We start from the raw sequence: 23,852 nt of genomic DNA, 5'->3' as shown, positions 1-23,852 counted from the left end.
CATTAGGAACCAACTCCTGCCCACAAAGAGAAAATAACCATGAAAGCCCGGACATACATGTGACTTCTCTAAAGGTGAGCTGCCACTGGCCAGTTTCTTGAACCGTGTCACTTTCAAAATAAATACCAGTTTGATATCTAAACACATCTCAATAAGACATTTAAATGTTTACTGACGTCTCCTTTAAAAATGCTAAAGGGGAATTCTTTTCACGTCTTATACTTCCAGGCAAATCTCTGCCCCCAAATCGCTACGCCTTCACCCAAACTCCTGAAAACACATTCTTAACTTCCCCCACTGGCTCTTGTTTTTCTTCTCTCCTCTTCCTGTTTCTGAAATATTTTCTCCTATGAATAGCTTTATGTTCTTCCTAATATAGATCAACCTAAACTTTCAGTAGTTCTTTTAATTTTCTTCTCCAATATTCTAAGTAAATCAACAGGATAGAATTCTGTTGCACATTAATATTGGATCCAATAATCAATACTTCTGTGATAAATCTAGATAATATTTCTCTATCCAGTCTGTAAGGATTTCATAAAAGATGTCAGATGCCTTCCTAAAATTCAGGTATACTCTTCCTATAGTGGTATCTGATTATAAAAAAGAAATCTTAAATGCTAAAGATATTTAACAATATATCTTTTATGTATTTTCGAAATTAAAAATTAAAACATTAAATTAGGTGTCTTCACAGCCTCTCCCTCTCCTGAATTTGATAAAGAAACAGGCTCTCTTTCTTGGCTGAGAACCTGAGGCAACCAACAGTCATCACAAAAAATAGGCATAACAACCGGAAGACATAACCCCCAGCCCATCCTGATTTTGTTTTTATGCACACAATTATAAGATCTAGGGCTTCAGGAATTAGGATTTAAATTCATTCTTGGATTAAAACTCAGGAGTCTTACTTGGGCTGAGAAAACACCCTTTAGCTATTGCTACTACTCAATTTAGATTTTCATCTACATATATGAAAATATAACACCAAATCACCAAACACTGGGTGGAAAAACTGAATGAAAGATAAGAACCAAACACAACAAATAGAAGAATGAACCTCAAAGAAGCAGAACTGATACAGGAAACAGAAATTCTTAAAATAAAGACATTCAAGAGAATATCACATTCTTTTAAAAAGAAAAAAGAAACAGTTACTATAAAAAAGAAGCAATCAAAGTTCCTGATTGTTTGACAAAAAAGTATTTGTCAAAAAAAAAAGTTAACAGATGGGCTGAATAACAGAATAGACAGAGCTAAAGACTGACTTAGGAACCTGGAAAATCAAACTGGGGGTTCTCAATGCAAAGAGGAAAGAGTTGAAAGTTATGAGGAAAGTTGAAAGAGGGACTAAACACAGATATTCAAAACTCTCTTTAAAAGAGTGCCAAAAGAAGAAAATAGAAACCACAGAGGGGAGAAAATAATCAAAGAAGTAATGGAAGGAGGATGGTAATCTTCCGATTATAAAGGCTTCACCACGTGCTGAATGGAACAAATTTTTTTTAAAAATCACACGTAGACACATCTTGGTGAAATTTCAGAACTCCAAGGATAAAAAGAAAATCCCAAAGACTTTAAAGAGTGAGGGAAAAAGTCACCTACAAAAGCAAAAGTAAAATCGGTCATGTATCAGCAATGCTGAAGACAGAGGGGCAATGACTTCAGGAAAATGGTTTTGAAGAGTCAAACAATTAAAATCAAAACAAAAAGAATTTTGGACTTACAGAAAAATTTTTGGACGTATGGAAAAAATTTCTTAAGGACATAATCCAGCATAATAGAAAGGAAAGTAAAAAGGGAGCTCACATGAGACTCCAGAAAGAGTGGCTGAGGAATATAACTTAAAGGAAGAGAAGGAAGGTATTGTTAAAAAAAATTAATTCATTTGCTGTTTCATAGAGAAGAGTCTCCTTCAAGTACGAAAGGTTTAATGACATAGGATCATATTTCCTTTGTTATGGATTCAATCAAATGATAGGTTCTAGAGTGAATAACATTTATATGATCATAATATTTATATAATCATAAAGTAGAGGTTGTTTTTTGGTTTTCCATCTATAGAGTCATTTACTGAAAAGAATGAAGACAATTATATGTACAGCATAGAAGGTAAATGTTATAAACTGTTTCCCTGTAAAAGTAATAGCTCCAAAAATTTGAGAGAAAAAGAAAAGGTTAAAGGAGATGAATGTTTAATCTCCTTATATTGCATGGCAAAGAGTAAATAAAGGCTGTTTAGAAATAATAAATCAATAATTAGATCCACCAGAGGGCAGACAGCAGAAGCAAGAAGAACAACAATCCTGCAGCCTGTGCAACAAAAAACACATTCACAGAAAGACAGACAAGGTGAAAAGGCAGAGGGCTATGTACCAGATGAAGGAACAAGATAAAACCATAGAAAAACAACTAAATGATGTGGAGATAGGCCACCTTCCAAAAAAAGAATTCAGAATAATGATAGTGAAGATGATCCAGGGCCTCGGAAAAAGAATAGAGGCAAAGATCGAGAAGATGCAAGAAATGTTTAACAAAGACCTAGAAGAATTAAAGGACAAACAAACAGAGATGAACAATACAATAACTGAAATGAAAACTACACTAGAAGGAATCAATAGCAGAATAACTGAGGCAGAAGAATGGATAAATGACCTGGAAGACAGAATGGTGGAATTCACTGCTGTGGAACAGAATTAAGAAAAAAGAATGAAAAGAAATGAAGTCAGCCTAAGAGACCTCTGGGACAACATTAAACACAACAACATTCCCATTATAAGGGTCCCAGAAGGAGGAGAGAGAGAAAGGACCCGAGAAAATATTTGAAGAGATTATAGTCGAAAACTTCCCTAACGTGGGAAAGGAAATAGCCACCCAAGTCCAGGAAGCACAGCAAGTCTCATACAGGATAAACCCAAGGAGAAACACACTGAGACACATAGTAATCAAATTGGCAAAAATTAAAGACAAAGAAAAATTATTGAAAGCAACAAGGGAAAAATGACAAATAACATACAAGGGAACTCCCATAAGGTTAACAGCTGATTTCTCAGCAGAAACTCTACAAGCCAGAAGGGAGTGGCATGATACTTAAAGTGACAAAAGGGAAGAAACTACAACCAAGACTACTCTACCCAGCAAGGATCTCATTCAGATTTGATGGAGAAATCAAAAGCTTTACAGACAAGGAAAAGCTAAGAGAATTCAGCACCACCAAACCAGCTCTACAACAAATGCTAAAGGAACTTCTCTAAGTGGGAAACACAAGAGAAGAAAAGGACCTACAAAAAGAAACCCAAAACAACTAAGAAAATGGTCACAGGAACATACATATCGATAATTACCTTAAACATGAATGGATTAAACGCTCCAACCAAAAGACACAGGCTTGCTGAATGGATACAAAAACAAGACCCATATATATGCTGTCTACAAGAGATCCACTTCATACCTACGGACACAAACAGACTGAAAGTGAGGGGATAGGAAAAGATATTCCATGCAAATGGAAATCAAAAGAAAGCTGAAGTAGCAATACTCGTATCAGACAAAATAGATTTTAAAATAAAGAATGTTACAAGAGACAAGGAAGGGCACTACATAATGATCAAGGGATCAATGCAAGAAGAAGATATAACAATTATAAATATATATGCACCCAACATAGGAGCAGCTCAATACATAAGGCAACTGCTAACAGCTATAAAAGAGGAAATCGACAGTAACACAATAATAGTGGGGGACTTTAACACCTCACTTAAACCAATGGACAGATCACCCAAAATGAAAATAAATAAGAAACAGAATTTTTAAATGACACAATAGACCACATAGATTTAATTGATAGTTATAGGACATTCCATCCAAAAACAGCAGATTACACTTTCTTCTCAAGTGCACATGGAACATTTTCCAGGATAGATCACATCTTGGGTCACAAATCAAGCCTCAGTAAATTTAAGAAAACTGAAATCATATCAAGCATCTTTTCTGACCACAACGCTATGAGATTAGAAATCAATTACAGGGGAAAAAACGTAAAAAACACAAACACATGGAGGCTAAATAATACGTTACTAAATAACTAAGAGATCACTGAAGAAATCAAAGAGGAAATCAAAAAATACCTAGAGACAAATGACAATGAAAACACGATGATCCAAACCCTGCGGGATGCAGCAAAAGCAGTTCTAAGAGGGAAGCTTATAGCTATACAAGCCCACCTCAAGAAACAAGAAAAATCTCAAATAAACAATCTAACCTTACACCGAAAGGAAGTAGAGAAAGAAGAACAAACAAAACCCAAAGTTAGCAGAAGGAAAGAAATCATCAAGATCAGAGCAGAAATAAATGAAATAGAAATAAAGAAAACAACAGCAAAGATGAATAAAATTAAAAACTGGTTCTTTGAGAAGATAAGCAAAATTGATAAACCATTAGCCAGACTCACCAAGAAAAAGAGGGAGAGGACTCAAATCAATAAAATTAGAAATGAAAAAGGAGAAGTAACAACAGACAACACAGAAATACAAAGCATCCTAAGAGACTACTACAAGCAACTCTATGCCTATATAATGGACAACCTGGAAGAAATGGACAAATTCTTAGAAAGGTACAACCTTCCAAGACTGAACCAGGAAGAAATAGAAAATATGAACAGACCAATCACAAGCAATGAAATTGAAACTGTGATTAAAAATCTTCAAACAAACAAAAGTCCAGCACCAGATGGCTTCACAGGTGAATTCTATCAAACATTTAGAGAAGAGCTAACATCCATCCTTCTCAAACTCTACCAAAAAAATGTGGAATAAGGAACACTCCCAAACTCATTCTATGAGGCCACCATCACCCTGATACCAAAACCAAACAAAGATACTACAAAAAAAGAAAATTACAGACCAATATCACTGACGAATATAGATGCAAAAATCCTCAACAAAATACTAGCAAACAGAATCCAGCAACACATTAAAAGGATCATACACCATGATCAAGTGGGATTTATCCCAGGGATGCGAGGATTCTTCAATATATGCAAATCAATCAATGTGATACACCATATTAACAAATTGAAGAATAAAAACTATATGATCATCTCGATAGATGCAGAAAAAGCATTTGACAAAATTCAACACCCATTTATGATAAAAAAAACTCTCCAGAAAGTGGGCATAGAGGGAATCTACCTCAACATAATAAAGGCCATATACGACAAACCCACAGCAAACATCATTCTCAATGGTGAAAATCTGAAAGCATTTCCTCTAAGATTAGGAACAAGACAAGGATGTCCACTCTCACCATTATTATTCAACATAGTTTTGGAAGTCCTAGCCATGGCAATCAGAGAAGAAAAAGAAATGAAAGGAATACAAATTGGAAAAGAAGAAGTTAAACCGTCACTGTTTGCAGATGACATGATACTATACATAGAGAATCCTAAAGATGCCACCAGAAAACTACTAGAGCTAATCAATGAATTTGGTAATGTTGCAGGATACAAAATTAATGCACAGAAATCTGTTGCATTCCTATACACTAATGATGAAATATCTGAAAGATAAATTAAGGAAACACTCCCATTTACCACTGCAACAAAAAGAATAAAATACCTGGGAATAAACCTACCTAAGGAGAAAAAAGACCTGTATGCAGAAATCTGTAAGACACTAATGAAAGAAATTAAAGATGATACCAACAAATGGAGAGATATACCATGTTCTTGGATTAGAAGAATCAGTATTTTGAAAATGACTCTACTACGCAAAGCAATCTACAGATTCAATGCAATCCCTATCAAATTACCAATGGCATTTTTTACAGAACTAGAAGAAAAAATCTTAAAATTTGTATGGAGACACAAAAGACCCCGAATAGCCAAAGCAGTCTTGAGGGGAAAAAAAGGAGCTGGAGGAACCAACTCTCTGACTTCAGACTATACTACAAAGCTACAGTAACCAAGACAATATGGTACTGGCACAAAAACAGAAACATAGATCAACGGAACAAGAGAGAAAGCCCGGATATAATCTCACGCATCTATGGCCAACTAATCTATGACAAAGGAGGCAAGGATATACAACGGAGAAAAGACAGTCTCTTCAATAAGTGGTGCTGGGAAAACTGGACAGCTACATGTAAAAGAATGAAATTAGAACACTCCCTAACACCTTACAAAAATAAACTCAAAATGGATTAGAGGGCTTCCCTGGTGGTGCAGTGGTTGAGAGTCCGCCTGCCGATGCAGGGGACACGGGTTCGTGCCCCAGTCCAGGAAGATCCCACATGCCGCGGAGCAGCTGGGCCCGTGAGCCATGGCCGCTGAGCCTGCGCATCCGGAGTCTGTGCTGCACAATGGGAGAGGCCACAACAGTGAGAGGCCTGTGTACCGCAAAAAAAAAGAAAAAAAAAATGGATTAGAGACCTAAATATAAGACCAGACACTATAAAACTCTTAGAGGAAAACATAGGAAGAACACTCTTTGACATAAATCACAGAAAGATCTTTTTTGATCCACCTCCTAGAGTAATGGAAATAAAAACAAAGATAAACAAATGGGACCTAATGAAACTTCAAAGCTTTTGCACAGCAAAGGAAACCACAAACAAGACAAAAAGACAACCCTCAGAATGGGAGAAAATATTTGCAAACCAATCAACGGACGAAGGATTAATCTCCAAAATATATAAACAACTCATGCAGCTCAATAGTAAAAAAACAAACAACCCAATCCAAAAATGGGCAGAAGACCTAAATAGACATTTCCTCAAAGAAGACATACAGATGTCCAAGAAGAACATGAAAAGCTGCGCAACATCACTAATTATTAGAGAAATGCAAATCAAAACTACAATGAGGTATCACCTCACACCAGTTAGAAGGGGCATCATCAGAAAATCTACAAACAACAAATGCTGGAGAGGGTATGGGGAAAAGGGCATCCTCTTGCACTGTTGGTGGGAATGTGAATTGATACAGCCACTATGGAGAACAGTATGGAGGTACCTTAAAGAACTAAAAATAGAATTACCATATGAGCCAGCAATCCCACTACTGCACATGTGCCCAGAGAAAACCATAATTCAAAAAGACACACGTGCCCCAATGTTCATTGCAGCACTATTTACAATAGCCAGGACACGGAAACAACCTAAATGTCCAATGATAGATGAATGGATAAAGAAGATGTGGTACATATATACAGTGAAATATTACTCAGCCATAAAAAGGAATGAAATTGGGTCATTTGTAGAGACGTGGATGCATCTAGAGACTGTCATACAGAGTGAAGTTAAGTCAGAAAGAGAAAAACAAATATCGTATATTAACGCATATATGTGGAACCTAGAAAAATGGTACAGATGAACCAGTTTGGAGGCCTGAAATTGAGCCACAGATGTAGAGAACAAACGTATGGACACCAAGGGGGGAAAGTGGTGGGGGGCGGGGGTGAGGGTGTGATGAATTGGGCAATTGGGACTGACATCTATACACTGATGTGTATAAAACTGATGACTAATAAGAACCTGCTGTATAAAAAATAAATAAAATAAAATTCCAAAAAAAAGAATTAAATAATATGCATATTATTAAAATTATTATTGGCTAATAGTAGAGGAATTTAACCCAGGAGTGGTGGCTTTGGGGCTGTCTCTGGGAGATGGTAGAGTGGAGGGCTGAAAGGGATAATTTTATTTCTTTTATTATGTTATTTCCAAGTTGCAAAATTATGCATGAATATTTTTTACCATAAGTGTTCTGTCTGTGTATATTCAAAGACCTTACCTCTTAGGCCATAGAATTGAATACTCTGAAGCGGAAAATCATATATGAAAGTTAAAATAGCCCTTTTAGGAACGTGACTCTGCTAAATTGCAGAGGGGCCTGTAGTGGACAGACTGGTGTGAGGGAAGCTGGTTAGGAGGTGATTCATTCCACCTGTGAGTTCCTAATGTGCTTACATCCTCATCTCCCATTTGGTACTTACCTCATACTGCCTGGAAATGAGGATCTTGAATGATAAAAAATAATAATAATAAATACTACCACTCATGCACTCCTCAGTACCAGCATTTGAAGCTTTCACTGTCAAATCTTTGTTCTCTTTCCCTCTCTCTCCCGCCACTTCAGACCTACCCTTTCCTTAAAGCCTTGTTCATGTCTCATTTCCTACATGAAGCCTATTTCAAGTGTCCTACCCTTCGAGAGTGTTACAAAGACAGACAGAATCTCTCCTCTGCACTCAGAAAATGAAAACGAATAGATTTTCTTCTCTGAAGATCATAAATGAGTTTGATAATCATAGCTGAAATTTAAAGAGCAGAGACTCTTCTCTGCAGCACCTCGTATCACATAATAAACAACTGAATCCCTTTCACTTGATATAATTTATCTATTGGGTCAAATACATGCAGAAATGGTCTTAAAAGAAATCAAGACACCTAAGTGATGTTTTCCCCAAATGACCAGTGCTTGTCTCTCACCTGATTTATTGATTCTTGGCTAGAAATTTGTTTTATTAAAAACTTGGTATCCTCTTGACTTTTGACATAGCCTTTTGTAATACTATACATCAAGCTGAGACGCTTTTTGATCTGCACATCTACAATATTCATCAGCAGTGGTATTAGTACCTGGAATAACAGAGAGAAAAAAACTGAAAATTTAATGAGGAAAAGCACCCTCTAAGGCAGATGTTCTCAAAGTGTCATTTCTAACAAGCTTGTTAGAAACACAAATGTGACGCTATTGCTGAAACACAAATTCTCAGGCCCCACTCCAGACCTGCTGAATCAGAAACTCTGGGGATGGGCCCCAAAATCGGTGCTTTAACAAGTCCTCCAGGTGATTCTATGCACACTCAAGTTTGAGAGCCACTCTAAAGAAATGAAAGCTCAAAGAACTGTTCTGTAGCTTTAAGGGGAAATCCCTACCTGCACTTTCCCTCATTCTCCATATCACCAGTTTTCAGGAGACAAGAGAGGTCACCCCAATAACCTGGGTGATAGTAACCAACCGAATAAATCTTCTCTCTACACCTCAGTTTCTCCACTTGTAAGATAAGGACCTTAGGGTATCTAAGATACTCCTTAGCTCTAAATTTCTCAAATCATAAGCTGAGGAAGGAGAGTGCAGTGACTGAGGAGAGTGGGATTTTTAAATATAAACCTCCCTGGGTTCAAATACCAGCTCTGCTACTCACCAGCTCTGTGAGCTTGAGCAAATTACTTAGTGACTCCAAGGACTCAGTGTCCTCATCTGTTCAATGATGATAATAATACCTAAGGACCAGAATTCCAGTGGAGTGGCCCTCACGAGCAATGCAGTGAATCACAGAGACAGATGCACATCAGAGCGCAGGGAGGATGGTGAGGGGCAAGAGGAAGATGTGACCAGGAAAAGAACATCACAGAGAAGGAGTCACAAGAGCAGAGAAGGGACAGATTTTTTTAAAACTGTTATTCTGGTTGTGAAACTTTGGGCAGAGGGAGAGATATTAAAGAGGATTTTTATAAAGTTTTATTCCATGATGCACTGGCACCCCCTGGGCCGATCTGAAGTAAAGGTCTCCAATATTCTTCAAAGTTTTCCAAGAAAGATTTGTTTCTTTTGAAAGCCACACTTTGCTGAGACTGGCTATTAGGACACCTAACTTGGTAAAGTGGTGACACCTACTTCACAGGGCTCTTATAAAAATTTAACTAGATAATGTAAGTAAAGTGGTCTGCACAGTTCCTGGAACATAGTAACTGCTCAGTAAACAAAAGCTAATCATGACTATATTTACTTAAATACACTCCGCTGGGACTTGTCAGAGCATGTTAAACAGAAATAGCAACTAGTTCACACTTTAAATACGGTTGACTTCCACAATAACACATCTTTAAATCTTTATTTCACTCAGAGAGACTTTTCACAAAGTATTCTTTCTAAAATAATTATTTTACATTCATCTGCATACGATCCCTGTATAAAAACTGATTATCTAAGGACGCCTCTGCCTTCTGCATTAAGACTTAGCCTCATTCTACATATCCTCATTTCTAGAGTCGTTTGTATTATGGTGGGTTATACCTTATGTCGACACTTTGCTCTAAACTCAGCTCATAGGGAAAAAATCATAAATAAATTGTGCATACAACTCTGTAGAGTCATTCTTATGAACACTAAAGTTTGGTAACATTAATATAGAATCAAGGAAGGAACAAAAAAAGGAAGTCAACAAGCACAAGTCTGGGCATTCAGATGATTTTGCCTTTAAGATTACTATAAAATTGCTTGGAGAATGGGGACTGGATGGAGGATTCTAATGTATGCCTTTTGCCATCAGGGTTTACAGCAATGTTTTTTCATATTAAGCCTCTATAACTTCAATACATACTAATAGACTTATTTGATGTAATAAGAATTAAGCAACTCAAAAATATGGAGTGGCAAGTGAAATCATCTAAAGCACCCAAGTTAAAAGCTTATATAATGCAACTGCATTGGAAAGAGAAAGGAGGCTTAAGAACAGAGACTGAAAATCTGAAGATCTACCTTCAGAATCAAAACCAGGGCCGTGAAAAGAAGAAATGGTCATTTGAAGGCCACAGTAAAACTGAACTTCATAGGCAGTGGGCTATGTAAGTAGTGTGGGCTCTAGGGTAAATATTTTTATGCTTCTGCACAGTTAGGGCTTTATGAGCAAATTTTACTAAAACTTGGAGAACTTGTTTCTGGGTTATCCTGCTGCAAGGGGCACCACTGTTTTCATTTATTCATTCAATACATAATTTATTAAGTACTTACTATATACTAGGTACCATTCTGGAGCTATAGGTTACATCAGTGAGTAAAACAAAGATCCCTACCTCGTGGAAAGTACATATAACATACAGTAAAAAAGTGATAAGTGCTACGCAGAAAAATTAAAATTTAAGCAAGTGGAGGGGGATTAGAGAGATGGGTGGAACACCCATCTACGTAGCGTAGAAGAAGATCAGGGAAGACCTTCTCCATGAGGTGAGATTTGAGCAATGACTTGAAGGGAGTGGGAGAGTGAACCATACAGATACCTATAAAGAGAGGGTTCCAGGAGAAAAGACAGCTCCCTCCCTCATTTCTTTCAAAATAGTGAGGTTTCTTAATTCATTCGACAAATAGTATAGAAAAAAAACAGTATTTTAAAATGTGAAGTTTTACCTTGATAAGAGGAATAAATCTAATTATTCTGAAATAACCTATTATTACTGTAAACTGAATAAGAACCAAGTGGTCTGGTCTCAATCTGACGAAGTATATACAAAATATATCAATGATTCCAATAAGCACGATAAAAAATTCCAGAGTATTCCAACGTTGATGAAAATATCTGCTTTTCAAAATTGTTATCTGTTTAGAAAACATACAGAATGTACATCATTTCATAGCACTATACAATGATATGGGGAGGGGATTCTTAAAAATTAACAGTTAAATCCTTAACTACAAATGAGTTATATTCCAAAAGTTGGGTTTTAAGTCATTCATTTGAAATTCAAAAAAATCCTACATCAAAAATTATAATTTGGGGCTTCCCTGGTGGCGCAGTGGTTGAGAGTCCGCCTGCGGATGCAGGGGACACGGGTTCGTGCCCCGGCCTGGGAAGATCCCACATGCCGCGGAGCAGCTGGGCCCGTGAGCCATGGCCGCTGAGCCTGCGCGTCCGGAGCCTGTGCTCCACAACGGGAGAGGCCACAACAGTGAGAGGACCGCGTACCACAAAAAAAAAAAAAAAAAAAAAAAATTATAATTTGATTTCAAATATACATAATCTATTATGAAGCTGTAATGCCAAAGAAAAGCAATGAAAAATACTAAACAGATTCATTGCAATACTATTAATTATAATTAAAGTATGAAAACAATAATGCTGATAAATCATCTTTGAAGCATTTATCCTAAAAAGTAGTTCTCATCTTATATTATGACAAGTAACTAGCAAACCATTTTGGTTTTATTCACTTATTTATTCTTTGCATCGTTACAGGGAGTATTTGAGGGAAACAGCAAATGTCTAGATTTTCAATTCTCTTTTGCCTGATCTTTGAGATTCTCTCCACTTTTATGATACTTCTCTTCTCTGATATCCAAGACTAACTGTTTTACGGATTTCATTATTAAACTCAGAAAATTCAAAAAGATTACCAAAATTCCAGGATCGTATCAACTGTTACAGCAAAAGGCTTCTAGTATCAATTATTTCAAAAAAATGACAAAAATAGATTCAAATTATCTAAACTGCTCTTTTTATAGGATACATTTCTATTTTAAACAGTACCTTCAATGCTGATTCTAACAGATATAAAAATACAAAATAGTAGTTTACTAATATCAGTGCTGACACATTTAATTCTCTTGCCATTGGCCATAGATGCATTATCATAGGATAAATGTACATTATTCTTATAATATGTCCTGCATATTCAAATTCTTCTGAAAATACAATGCGATATATAAAACTCAGAAATTTATTATTCCTGAAAAAAAAGAGATCAAATAAAATGTCAGATCACTTTAAAGGTATAACACTTAAAATCTGAAGTTCATTTGTTTAAATAAATATTAACATTAATTTGAAGAAAGATACAAATAATATGAAACAATAGCTAAGCAAAAATCTAAAACATACTTTCTAGACATAAAAATCATAAGGGAAAAAGATTAAAATATGGCTCTTGGTAATCTAGATCAGGGCTGAGGAGCCTTTTTTTAAAGTTAATGTCTTATGCTTATTATTCACCCAGGTAGAAGAAACATTTTCATTAACCTTTGCCAAAACATTAGGTACTGTAAATACATATGCATTTGGGAGGGTGGCTTTTGGGGGGGTGTTTTTTTCTTCCAGTTTTCTTAAGATATAATTGACATACAGCACTGTATATGTTTTAAGGTATACAACATAATGGTTTGGCTTACGTACATCACAAACTGATCATCACGGTAAGTGCAGTGAACATCCATTATCTCATATAGATGCAACATTAAACAGATAGAAAATTTCTCCTTGTGATGAGAACCCATAGGACTTACTCCCTTAACAGCTTTCATATGTAACATGCAGCAGTGTTAACTATATTCATCATGGTGTAATACATTACCTCCCTAGTACTTATTTATCAGATAAATGGAAATTGTACCTGGTGACTGTTTTCATCCACTTCCCCCTCTCCCATCCCCCACCTCTGGTAACCACAAATCTGATCTTTTTTTTCTATGGATTTGTTTGTTGGTTTGTTTTTGAAGTATGATTGACCTAGAACGCTATGTTAGGTCCTGTTACACAACACACTGATTCAATATTTCTAGACCTTTTAAAATGATAACCACAATAAGTCTAGTTATGATATGTCACCATACAAAGATACTACATAGTTACTAACTATATTCCCCACACTGTACATTTCATACTGGTTACTCATTTATTTTGCAACTGGAAGTTTGTACATTTTAATTTCCCTCACTATTTCTTTCCTCCCCCGACCCCTCCCTTCTGGACACCACCTGTTTGTTCTCTGTATCTATGACTCTGTTTCTCTTTTGTTAAGTTTATTCATTTGGTTTTTTTAGAATCCACATATAAGTGAAATCATACAGTATTTGACTTTCTCTGTCTGACTTACTTCACTTAGCATAATACCACCTAAGTAAGTCCAGCCACATGGCAAATATCATTCTTTTCTAGGGCTGAGTAATATTCCATTATATATATGGAATATATACATACATATTGAACCATCCTTGCATCCTTGGGACAAATCCCACTTGATCATGGTGTATGATCCTTTCACTGTATTGCTGAATTTGGTTTGCTAATATTTTGTTGAGGATTTTTGCATCTATTGATATGCTCATCAGTGATATTGGACTGTAATTTCCTTTTTTTGTGATATCTTTGTCTGATTTTGGTATCAGGGTAATGCTGGCTTTAGAGAATGATTTCAGAAGCATTCCTTCCTCTGCAATTTTTTGGAATAATTTGATAAGGATATGTGTTAACTCTTCTCTAAATGTTTGGTAGAATTCATCTGTGAAGCCATCTGGTCCTGGAATTTTGTTTGTTGGGAGTTTTTAAATTATTGATTCAATTTCAGTACTGGTAATTGGTCTGTTCATATTTTCTACTCCTTCCTGCTACAGTCTTGGGAGATTGTACCTTTCTAAGAATTTGTCCATTTCTTCTAGATTTCCATCTTATTGGCATATAACTGTTTGTAGTGCTCTCTTGTGATCCTCTGTATTTCGGTGATTTCAGTTGTAACTTCTTTTTCATCTGATTTTATTGATTTGGGCCCTCTCTTTTTCTTGGTGAGTTGGGCTGAAGGTTTATCAATTTTGTTTATTTTTTCAAAGAACCAGCTCTTAGTTTCATTTATCTATTCTATTGTTTTTTAGTCTCTCTTTCACTTATTTCTGCTCTGATATTTATGATTTCTTCCTTTCTATTAACTAAAGGTTTTGTTTGTTCTTTTTTTTCTAGCTCCTTTAGGTGTAAGGTTGGATTGTTTGTTTGATATTCGTCTGGAGAGCATTTTTTAAAATCAAGGCTAGGGGCTTCCCTGGTGGCGCAGTGGTTGAGAGTCCGCCTGCCGATGCAGGGGACACGGGTTCGTGCCCCGATCCCGGAAGATCCCACATGCCGCGGAGCGGCTGGGCCCGCGAGCCATGGCCGCGGAGCCTGTGTGTCCGGAGCCTGTGCTCCGCAATGGGAGAGGCCACAGCAGTGAGAGGCCCGCGTACAGCAAAAATAAATAAATAAATAAATAAATAAATAAATAAATAAATAAATAAAATCAAGGCTAATCGCACATAGGAACAATGCAAAAATTCATACATCAAAAGCAAGAAACAAATTAATTTAGAGAAAAACATCAACACTGCTTAAAATTAGGAACAGAATGAAATATTCTATTCAATATTACTATGACATTAAAAAAAATTTTTCTATTCACCTAAAGTAGAAGCTGACAAAAAGAGGTTACTTGGATATATGTCAAGATCCTAGGGTTTTAAATTTTTATATTTTTCTATAAACTTAATAAATGGAAGAAAGTAAAAAATTATCATAATTTGTTATGAAAAGCATGTTAATACCCACTTAAAATTTATTAGCATTAATGGTCCCAGTATTTTCTCATTTGACATCATTTGTTAGTAGAAAAACTTTGTCTTTCTGCTCTAAAAAGTATATAAGCTCACAACTTATGTTATATAACAAAACAAAGAGTCTACACAGATAAGAAAAATCTGTATCTTGCGATATTTTGGACATTGGTTATAAGTATTATTAAGGCCATGTTGTGTTTTTCCTAATTATAGACATCAACAGAACCATCCCATGGCACAGATGAAATTAAGTTGAGAGCTAGATTTAGTCTTTGAGTTTGCTATTTCTCACCCCTGCTCATCCCAGAAGAATATCAGAAGAATACAAAAGAAGTCCAACATGTAATGTGACCCTAAGACATGGTAATTAAAACTTGAAGAATCCAAATATGACCATCCTTTTCATCTTTTTTCTACACACTCTCTAATAGAGGTGCCAATGAAATTGGTAAAACAGAACGGAGAAAGAGAAGCAAGCACTTTGTTCCTTCCGCACTTAATCAATAAGACTTGACTATAATATTAGTTGGGTTGTTTTTTTTCTTTTTTTCTTTTAGGGAAAATCAAAGTAATCTATTCTGACAATGTAGAAAAGGTCATATTTTCAAGTACATTGCTATTAAAGGTTCACAGTACTTACCCATATAGAAAAAGAGGTGCCTTATCTTTATGATATTCCAAGAAAGTTAATATGTTTTTAAACTTCATAAGCCAACTTCTAGCTCTTACATAAGTTGAAACATCATAAATACTCATGAATCTAAAAGAGAAAAATATACATACATGTTATAATGAAAAGCAAGTGCTATACCTTTGGGTAATATAAAACAGAAAGTTATACTAAACATAAATGTAATATGGGTTTATTAAATATGCCTCTGTATCCATCCACCTACCCACCCATGGTCACGGAACAGAAACATTTTTAGTGGGAGACTCCTGCTGCCCATGTTCCTGGAACTATCCGTGACCTGAGGTAGAACATAATTAAAACTTAAGAATCCAACTCTTTGGGGTTCAGAATCAAGCTTCCTTTTGTCATGTCTTGCCTAGCCCAAGATTCTCCAAGGCCCTGAAGTCCCTGTCCTTCCCAAACTTTATTTAGGAATTGATGCTACATCTCCCAGATATATTACCAGGCTGCTGAAATGTTATCTATCATCCAGACAGAATCTCCTATCCTGCCCCACAGGTTTGTCTTAGATCATCCATTATCTAATGTTTCAGGACTGTAACCAGATATCAATATATCTCTAAGATACTGAGCCTTTCCCATCATATTTAATTGTATCTATCAGTTCCATGGGTTGGATCAATTCCTCCAGATCCTATGATCCTATTCCACCCCAGAAAGCAGTTTAATGGCAGGCTCCAGGCCTCCTTACTTCCTCTATGCAGTAATTTAGTAAATATGATATAAAGACAAAATAATTATCATCATAATTAAAACTATATGGGTTCTTTTTCATGGCTCCCCTTGTCTCTCATATAATTGCTCTGTAGTCAAATCTTCCTCCAGAAATTCCCAGTGTCATCAAAGTTATGAATTTTCAGGGAGAAAAGTATAAACAAGAAAAATAGGAAGTAAAATAGAAAAGTAAAGTAAAGTAAAATAGGAAGTAGATGGATGGATGGATGGGTGAATGGACAGATAGATAAGATAAAAAGATTGATCAATCTGGACACTGAACTCTCAGTTTGTTCATTCTCTATCACATACCCATTCAATTTTGGAAATATCAATTAAAGAAGTATTATACTTACTTTCCTTGGATGTGGCAATAGCTTTTGGTTGCACCAATTAATGTCCGGGCTGCCTCTACACTGAGGACTCCGTCATTACACTGTTTTTCAAAGCTACTCTAAACATACAATTTTAAATAAAAATTACAAAGGACCAAAACATTATTGTAATGTACTCTGTTTGACCTTTACATACCCCTCACTATTATTATTGAACTCAATATATGAAAATATACTATTCAAAAACTTCTAGAGCAAGAAATAAATTTCATTCAATTTAAATATTTACAGGATATTGCATTTTTGCAAAGTACTCTCTTGGATGTTATAAAAGATACAAAGACTTCTGGCTTCAGGAAACTCGAAATCTATACAACTCAAAGAGTTTACTTCAGATGCTCAACATCACTAATTATTAGAGAAATGCAAATCTAAACCACAATGAAGCATCCCCTCATACTGGTCAGAATGGCTATCATCAAAAAGGCTACAAATAATAAATGCTGGAGAGAGTGTGGAGAAAACAGAACCCTTGTACACTGTTGGTAGGAAATGTAAACTGGTGCATCCACTAGGGAGAACAGTATGAGGTTCCTTAAAAAACTAAAAATAGAGCTACCATATGATCTAGCAATCCTACTTCTGGGTATATATCCAAAAAAAAACCCCCAAAACTCTAATTCAAAAAGATACATGCACCTCAACATTCATAGCAGCACCATTTACAATAGGCAAGACATAGAAACAACCCAAGTGCACATAACAGAAAATTGGCTTAAGAAGATGTGGCATATATATATATATATATATATATATATATATATATATATATATACATACATGAATATTACTCAGCCATAAAAAGGAATGAAATATGCCATTTGCAGCAACATGAATGGACCTAGAGATTACCATACTAAGTGAAGTAAGTCAGACAAAGACAAATATTATATCACTTATATGTGGAAAAAAATAATACAAATGAGTCTATACACAAAATGGAAACAGACTCACAGACACAGAAAACAAACTTATGGTTACCAAAAAGGAAAGGTGGGGGCTTCCCTGGTGGCGCAGTGGTTGAGAGTCCGCCTGCCGATGCAGGGGACACGGGTTCGTGCCCCGGTCTGGGAAGATCCCACATGCCGCGGAGCGGCTAGGCCCGTGAGCCATGGCTGCTGGGCCTGTGCGTCCAGAGCCTGTGCTCCGCAACGGGAGAGGCCACAGCAGTGAGAAGCCCACGTAATGCAAAAAAAAAAAAAAAAAAAAAAAGGAAAGGTGGGGAGGACAAATTAGGGGTATGGGATTAACAGATACAAACTATTATACATAAAATATACGCAATAAGGATTTACTGTATAGCAAAGGGAATTACAGTTAACATCTTATAATAACCTACAATGGAATATAACCTGAAAAAAAAAAACTGAATCACTATGCTGTATGCCTGAAACTAACACAATTCTGTAAATCAAATATATTTCAATTTTTTTAGAAAAGATAACATGAAGTGGGTCATTACATGGGATTGTTGGTTTAAAAAGTAAATGTGGTAGGTCATTATAACAATGGTCCCAATGTAGCATGCCTTTCCCATGCCTCTTTGTAACTAATACTGCTGCTCCTTCCTTCAAAGGTGGGGTCTTCCTCACTCATTGAATCTGGGCTAGCTTTGTGATTTACTTTTAACTAATAGAACGGGGGTAAAAGTGATGTTATTCAACTTCCAGAGCCTAGGAGATACAGTGGGCTTTGTAGCTTGTCCTCTCACCCTGTTGGAACCCAGAGACCACCATGTAGTAAAGAAGCCCAGTTCACTCTAGTGGAAGATAGGAAGCCATGTGGAGGAGAACCAAAGTGCCCTGAAAGACAACCAGAGTCAACTGCCAAATCTGTGAGTGAGGACATGCTGGACCCTCCAATCCCAGTTGAGCTAAGATGGTGGCAGACATATGAGCGGTCCCAGGCAAGACCGACAACAGAATCATCCAGGTTGCCAACCCACAGAACTGTGAGAAATACCAAATCATTGTTGTTTTCAGCCACTAAGGTTTGTAATACAGCAAAGGCTAACCAAAACAGAAATCAGTGCCAATTGTGCAGAGCTTCCATAACAAAAAGCTAAAGCATGTATCATTAGCTTTGCGACTAGGTGGTGAGCAGAGGCTAGAAGGGCAATGAGGAGACTGTTAGTGGAAGCTGGAAGAGCAGTGAGAAAACTGATGTAGAAGGCTGGAGGGAGGCAGCTGTGCTATGAAGAGACAACACAATTGGCAATACTGTCACCTAAGGCACACTTGGAAAGTAGAGGGTGTACCTAATGAATTTATGAATCTGGCTTCTAATATTCTAGAAATATTAAAGTGTCAACCTTTTTAGCTGCATATGATAAGGTGTGGGAAGAGAGAGATAAACCGAAGGGCAACAGTTCAATCTGCAAGCAGGTATTACAGAAAATAGAAAGAGGCCAGGATTTGCCAGGTTGAAAACCAAACCTACTTCTCATCTGCAAGTCTCTCCAGGTGGCAAAAGATCTGGGAGTAAAAATCAAATCTAGAGTTCTGCCAGTAAAATATGGCCTCAGGCTCAAGATCAAATCAAGGGTGTGGCTCAAAACCCTTGGATAAGACCACTGAAAGGTTAAAGGTGGTCCTTAGTCTACCCTCTCAAGCAGACTAAAGGCTTTCTCAGACTCATATTGTCTGACATGTGGCCTGTATGAAAAGGAATTACAGAGTAGAGTGGACTACAATGAGACTCATTGAAAACACATGAGTTTTTAAGGAAACTGTGTCAGATTGGACTAAAAAAGACAGTAAGAGTTCTAAATAAGTAAGAATTTCCATTTCTACTGGCAGAAATCAGTCTGAGAAGGTTACTCAGACACAAACATGGATTATTTCCTATGAAAATATAGAGAATGGGGAGAACTGGGACATATGCCCATCTGGATTTCAGAATTGCCAAGGACCAGTGATTAATCAGTGCTTCCTGTTCTTCCCCTTCTTGAACAGAGGTGTCTACTGATCACCACTAAATGTTGTGGGTGGAGGTAGGGGAGACAGATAACTTCTCTTTTTAGTCCACAGGTCTCTGGATCAAGAGGAATCATACTTAAGGAGATACAACCAAGAAGCCTCAGCAGACCTAGACTAAATGCACATCATGAGATACTGGACTTTGAATCTGATACCATAATAGGATGAAGTCTTGCCAGGGTTCGGGGCGGGCGTGCAGTGTCTTAGAAAAAGATGAGTGTGTTTTGCTTCATAGGAGGGGTAACAATATTTGTGGCCAGTGAGTGGAACGTGGTACATTAAATATGGTCACAAATTCTTTGAATCTCTTACCATCGCAAGGTTGAATCTACTGTCCCAAGCCTCAAATTAAAGTGGCTCCATTCCCAAGTCTAGTAGTAGGGTACTGACTCTCGGCTGTATGCCTCAGGTTACTTCTATGTGGCCTCTCATTCTTCAGAGGCTAGGCCAGCTTCCTCACATGACAATCTCAGGGTGGTATTCAAAGTGGAAGAAGGGGGAAATTGCAAATCTCCTCAAGGCCTAGGCTCCAGTACATGCCCAAAGTCCTTTTGCTACATTGTACTGGTCAAAACAAGTCACAAGAATGTCCAAATTTAATGGTGGGGAGGGATATAGGCACCACCTCTTAATAGGAGGTCTTACAAAGAATTTGTGACCATATTTTACCTCTCTGGGTAAGAGCCTTTCAAATTCTGAGAACATTTTAAATTAAGTATAGAAATGTTTTTAAAATGAAAATACAGTGTTAATATTTTTGTATTAAGAAGAAATATGTTCTTCAACAGAAAAAATAAAAGGAGGAATTTATAGATTAAAAGAGACAAAGTACATATTCATTCACTGCAATATGTGATTTTACAGAAATGCAATTTAAAAATATAAACTGTGAAAATACGCATTGATCACATTTATGAGATAATTGGAAATTTGATCACTGACCCAATACTTGATGTTATTAAGGAATTATTAATTTTTAGGTGCAATATTAGTATTTTACTATGGGATTTGTTTCTAAATAATATGGAAGATGGAGGAGTGAATGAGGGTGCAGATGGGGCACAGTTGGTCATGTGTGGATGGTTTTTAAGGCTGAGTGATCGGTACTTGGGAGTACATTACACTATTTTATCTACCTTTGTATATTTTAGAAATTCTTCATAATAAGTTCCAAAATGAAAGTAAAAAAGAAGGATTCTGGACATAACGAGTATTTTATATACTTGTAAAATTGAATAAAATTTGTACTATTAAAATAAAACCCCAATTTTAAATGTGCAATTTGATAAGTTGATTTAAACTTGATTTTACCTAGTAATCTTCCTACATTTATAACATTTAAATATTAAATTGTAAATATTTTAAGAGAATTTTGCTTCATTAGGTTTATTTTAACTCATTAGATTTACAAGAGTTAAATAAGCACTTGAGAGAATATTGTATAAGAGGAACTCAAATATGTTAAATTTATAAAAGCAGTTTCAAATATTTGAAGATTTTAATTAGTACATAAATGGCACCAAACATTATTCAAAGACTCCCCAAAAGTGAACTGCTAAAAATTAGCTAAACTTAGAAATAGAATAATAACATTTGTGACTTGAATTTAAATCCTAAGAGATTTCTTCTTTTATTTTTTAACTTTCATAAATCAAACATAAATTTTAACAACCAATCAAAAGATGAAAAAAAATCTTCTAGTCACTTGAAAACCATACGTAAGAATTAAAAGCATCGCAAGAATAATAAATAAATAAAAAGCAGATTATGTGAAGGGTACCAACCATTTGTATTATAGCTACATGCAATCTGGCCTCTTCTATTAAAACTTCATCTGTTGGGGACTCCTCCTTCACTTTTTTATCACATGAAACATGAGGAAACTGAACAGTATCAGACTAAGTTTAAAAACACAGAGATAAAGTTACAAATAAGTAAAAATGATTAGGAGCTGTCAAATACTTCGCTCAACCAAGATTCCAATAAATCAAATCAGAATCGCTAAAATGAAGGGGTGTATAAGTGAAAAACGTTCTCCATATTAGAAATGTTGCTTTCAATTGTGGCGAAGTAACTATTCATTTGGGGAGATTTAGAAGCCAAATTCTTCCCCAAGCTAGTTGTATGCTTGACTGCTCTCTGGAGCAGCCTATGTTTTCTGCTTTTGATAGTACTTATACAGGGAGAGATCTCTCACTTCCTCAACCAGTTAGAAACATCACCCTGGCAGAGGCCATTCATAGTTACTCAATCAGCCAGTTTGTAAAAACACCAGTTCTCCTGTATTTGGCAAATAAGGCTAGATCACCAACACCTTCTCTTTAGAGACAGAATTCAAACTATTTTTGCCAATATAGCAAAGCTAGTAAATGTATCTCCCTTCAGTATCCTGACATATAACTAGCAGAATCAAGTTTTTTATAATAAACTAAAGAAAAAGGCAGGCCAGAAAGGGAAAGGACTATTTTTTGCCAGGTATCAACTCACAGGAATGATGTATTCAATCTTTGTTTTTTCTTCTACTAAGGTCCAGTTAACATTTGTCAAAACTTTTTCTGTTTTAAATAAAGTTATTCTGTTCTGTATTATCTCCTGGATGTGCTTAATGGCATTTTGCATGGCCATTTGTCTTGGAAGGGAGATGGCACACAAACCTGTGACAAAGAAAAGGAAGGGCCTTAATAAAATACAGTGAAGATTGCACAGGGAAGCGAAATGTTGCATAATGTAGTGAAATCTTGGCATCACTTGCATAGCCAAACCGGAGTGCTTAGAGCAAGGACAACTATTTGTCCAAAATTTTCCAGAAAATTACCCAACTATCCATTTCCTTCTGGCTGTACAGCTCAACTTCTTCTGACTCAAGTGCTAAAGAATGTCTTCTTAGTTTCTTTTTGTTTCCTATAGCTAGAAACATGACTATTTAAAGGCATCCAATCAGTATTCCTCCAAGTATGGAAAGCTACCTGTGTCTACAGGTAAAGGAGCTGCCTATTAAATTATGCAAATTCCTGAGCTTTACTCCATGTCTGAAGAATCAGAGTGACCTGGGAATTTGCATTTTAACAACTTCTCCAACTGATTCTTATACATAATAAAATTTAATGGCCACTGCAATAGAGATCCCTCAAATTTAACATCTGTTTCCTGGCCAGCAAATCTACATGTCCAAAACTTGTAGCAGCTTGTATCATCTTGAAGTATCAATTTGAAGTTTTAGATATGAGGCTTGCTTACCAAAAAGAAGAATTTAATTAGTGAGTGAGCTTAGCCTACTCATTCAGAATTCCATCTCAATAAAACTGTTCTCAATAAACAACAAGGTTCTCCTGTATAGCACAGGGAAATATATTCAATATCCTGTGATAAACCATAATGGAATAGAAGATAAAAAAAGAATGTATACATATGTACAATGAATCACTGCTGTACAGCAGAAACTAACAAAACATTGTAAATCAAATACACGTCAATTAAATAGATAAATAAATAAATAATAAAACTGTTCTCTCTTCATAATTGCATATGAGATGTCTCATAAAGAGTTTTAAGTGTTTCTAAATGTTTCAGTTTAACTTTACTGCATTCTCTACAGGACACTGTGGTGGCTGTATTTCAATTTTCAAGGATTCAAAAAGGTTTGTAATCATATCCCTCTCAGTTCTCTATGGTCCAGAGCAAAGATGCATCTGACTGCCATGCTAAAGAGTTAGAACGTGTCAGCTTTGGATTTAAAATTTCCATGGCTGAGAGCACACAAAGAGAAAGTTTATTCATTTGCCTAATTACATCCCACCCATTAGGATGGAGCAACGGCCACTTTCCAGTTGCTCTGGGGAAACATGGGTATAAGTGGAACACTCGATGGCACCAGTACATTTGAACAAACTCCTGTGTTTAAGATGATCCTGGAAGAATATGAGGATGGATCTCTCTCTCTC

General features: G+C 36.1%; 1 protein-coding gene across 1 annotated transcript in view; it reads right to left on the bottom strand.

Annotated features, from left to right (window-relative positions):
* Positions 1-23,852, bottom strand: part of SLC9C2 (solute carrier family 9 member C2 (putative)) — a gene marked incomplete at both ends in the record, with an annotated part of 105,685 nt that overhangs the window by 44,462 nt on the left and 37,371 nt on the right. Inside the window, 7 exons of the mRNA XM_079723798.1 lie at positions 8,488-8,637; positions 11,189-11,377; positions 12,306-12,504; positions 15,771-15,890; positions 16,895-16,992; positions 21,696-21,809; positions 22,399-22,565. Of these exons, the coding sequence (XP_079579924.1) occupies positions 8,488-8,637; positions 11,189-11,377; positions 12,306-12,504; positions 15,771-15,890; positions 16,895-16,992; positions 21,696-21,809; positions 22,399-22,565 (1,037 nt within the window). The remainder of the gene's footprint in view (positions 1-8,487; positions 8,638-11,188; positions 11,378-12,305; positions 12,505-15,770; positions 15,891-16,894; positions 16,993-21,695; positions 21,810-22,398; positions 22,566-23,852) is intronic.

Source organism: Hyperoodon ampullatus, assembly GCF_949752795.1.
Source record: "Hyperoodon ampullatus genome assembly, chromosome: 2".
Classification (NCBI taxonomy): domain Eukaryota; kingdom Metazoa; phylum Chordata; class Mammalia; order Artiodactyla; family Ziphiidae; genus Hyperoodon; species Hyperoodon ampullatus.
Note: the sequence above shows the minus strand (reverse complement) of the source record. Positions and strands in the feature narration are given on the sequence as shown.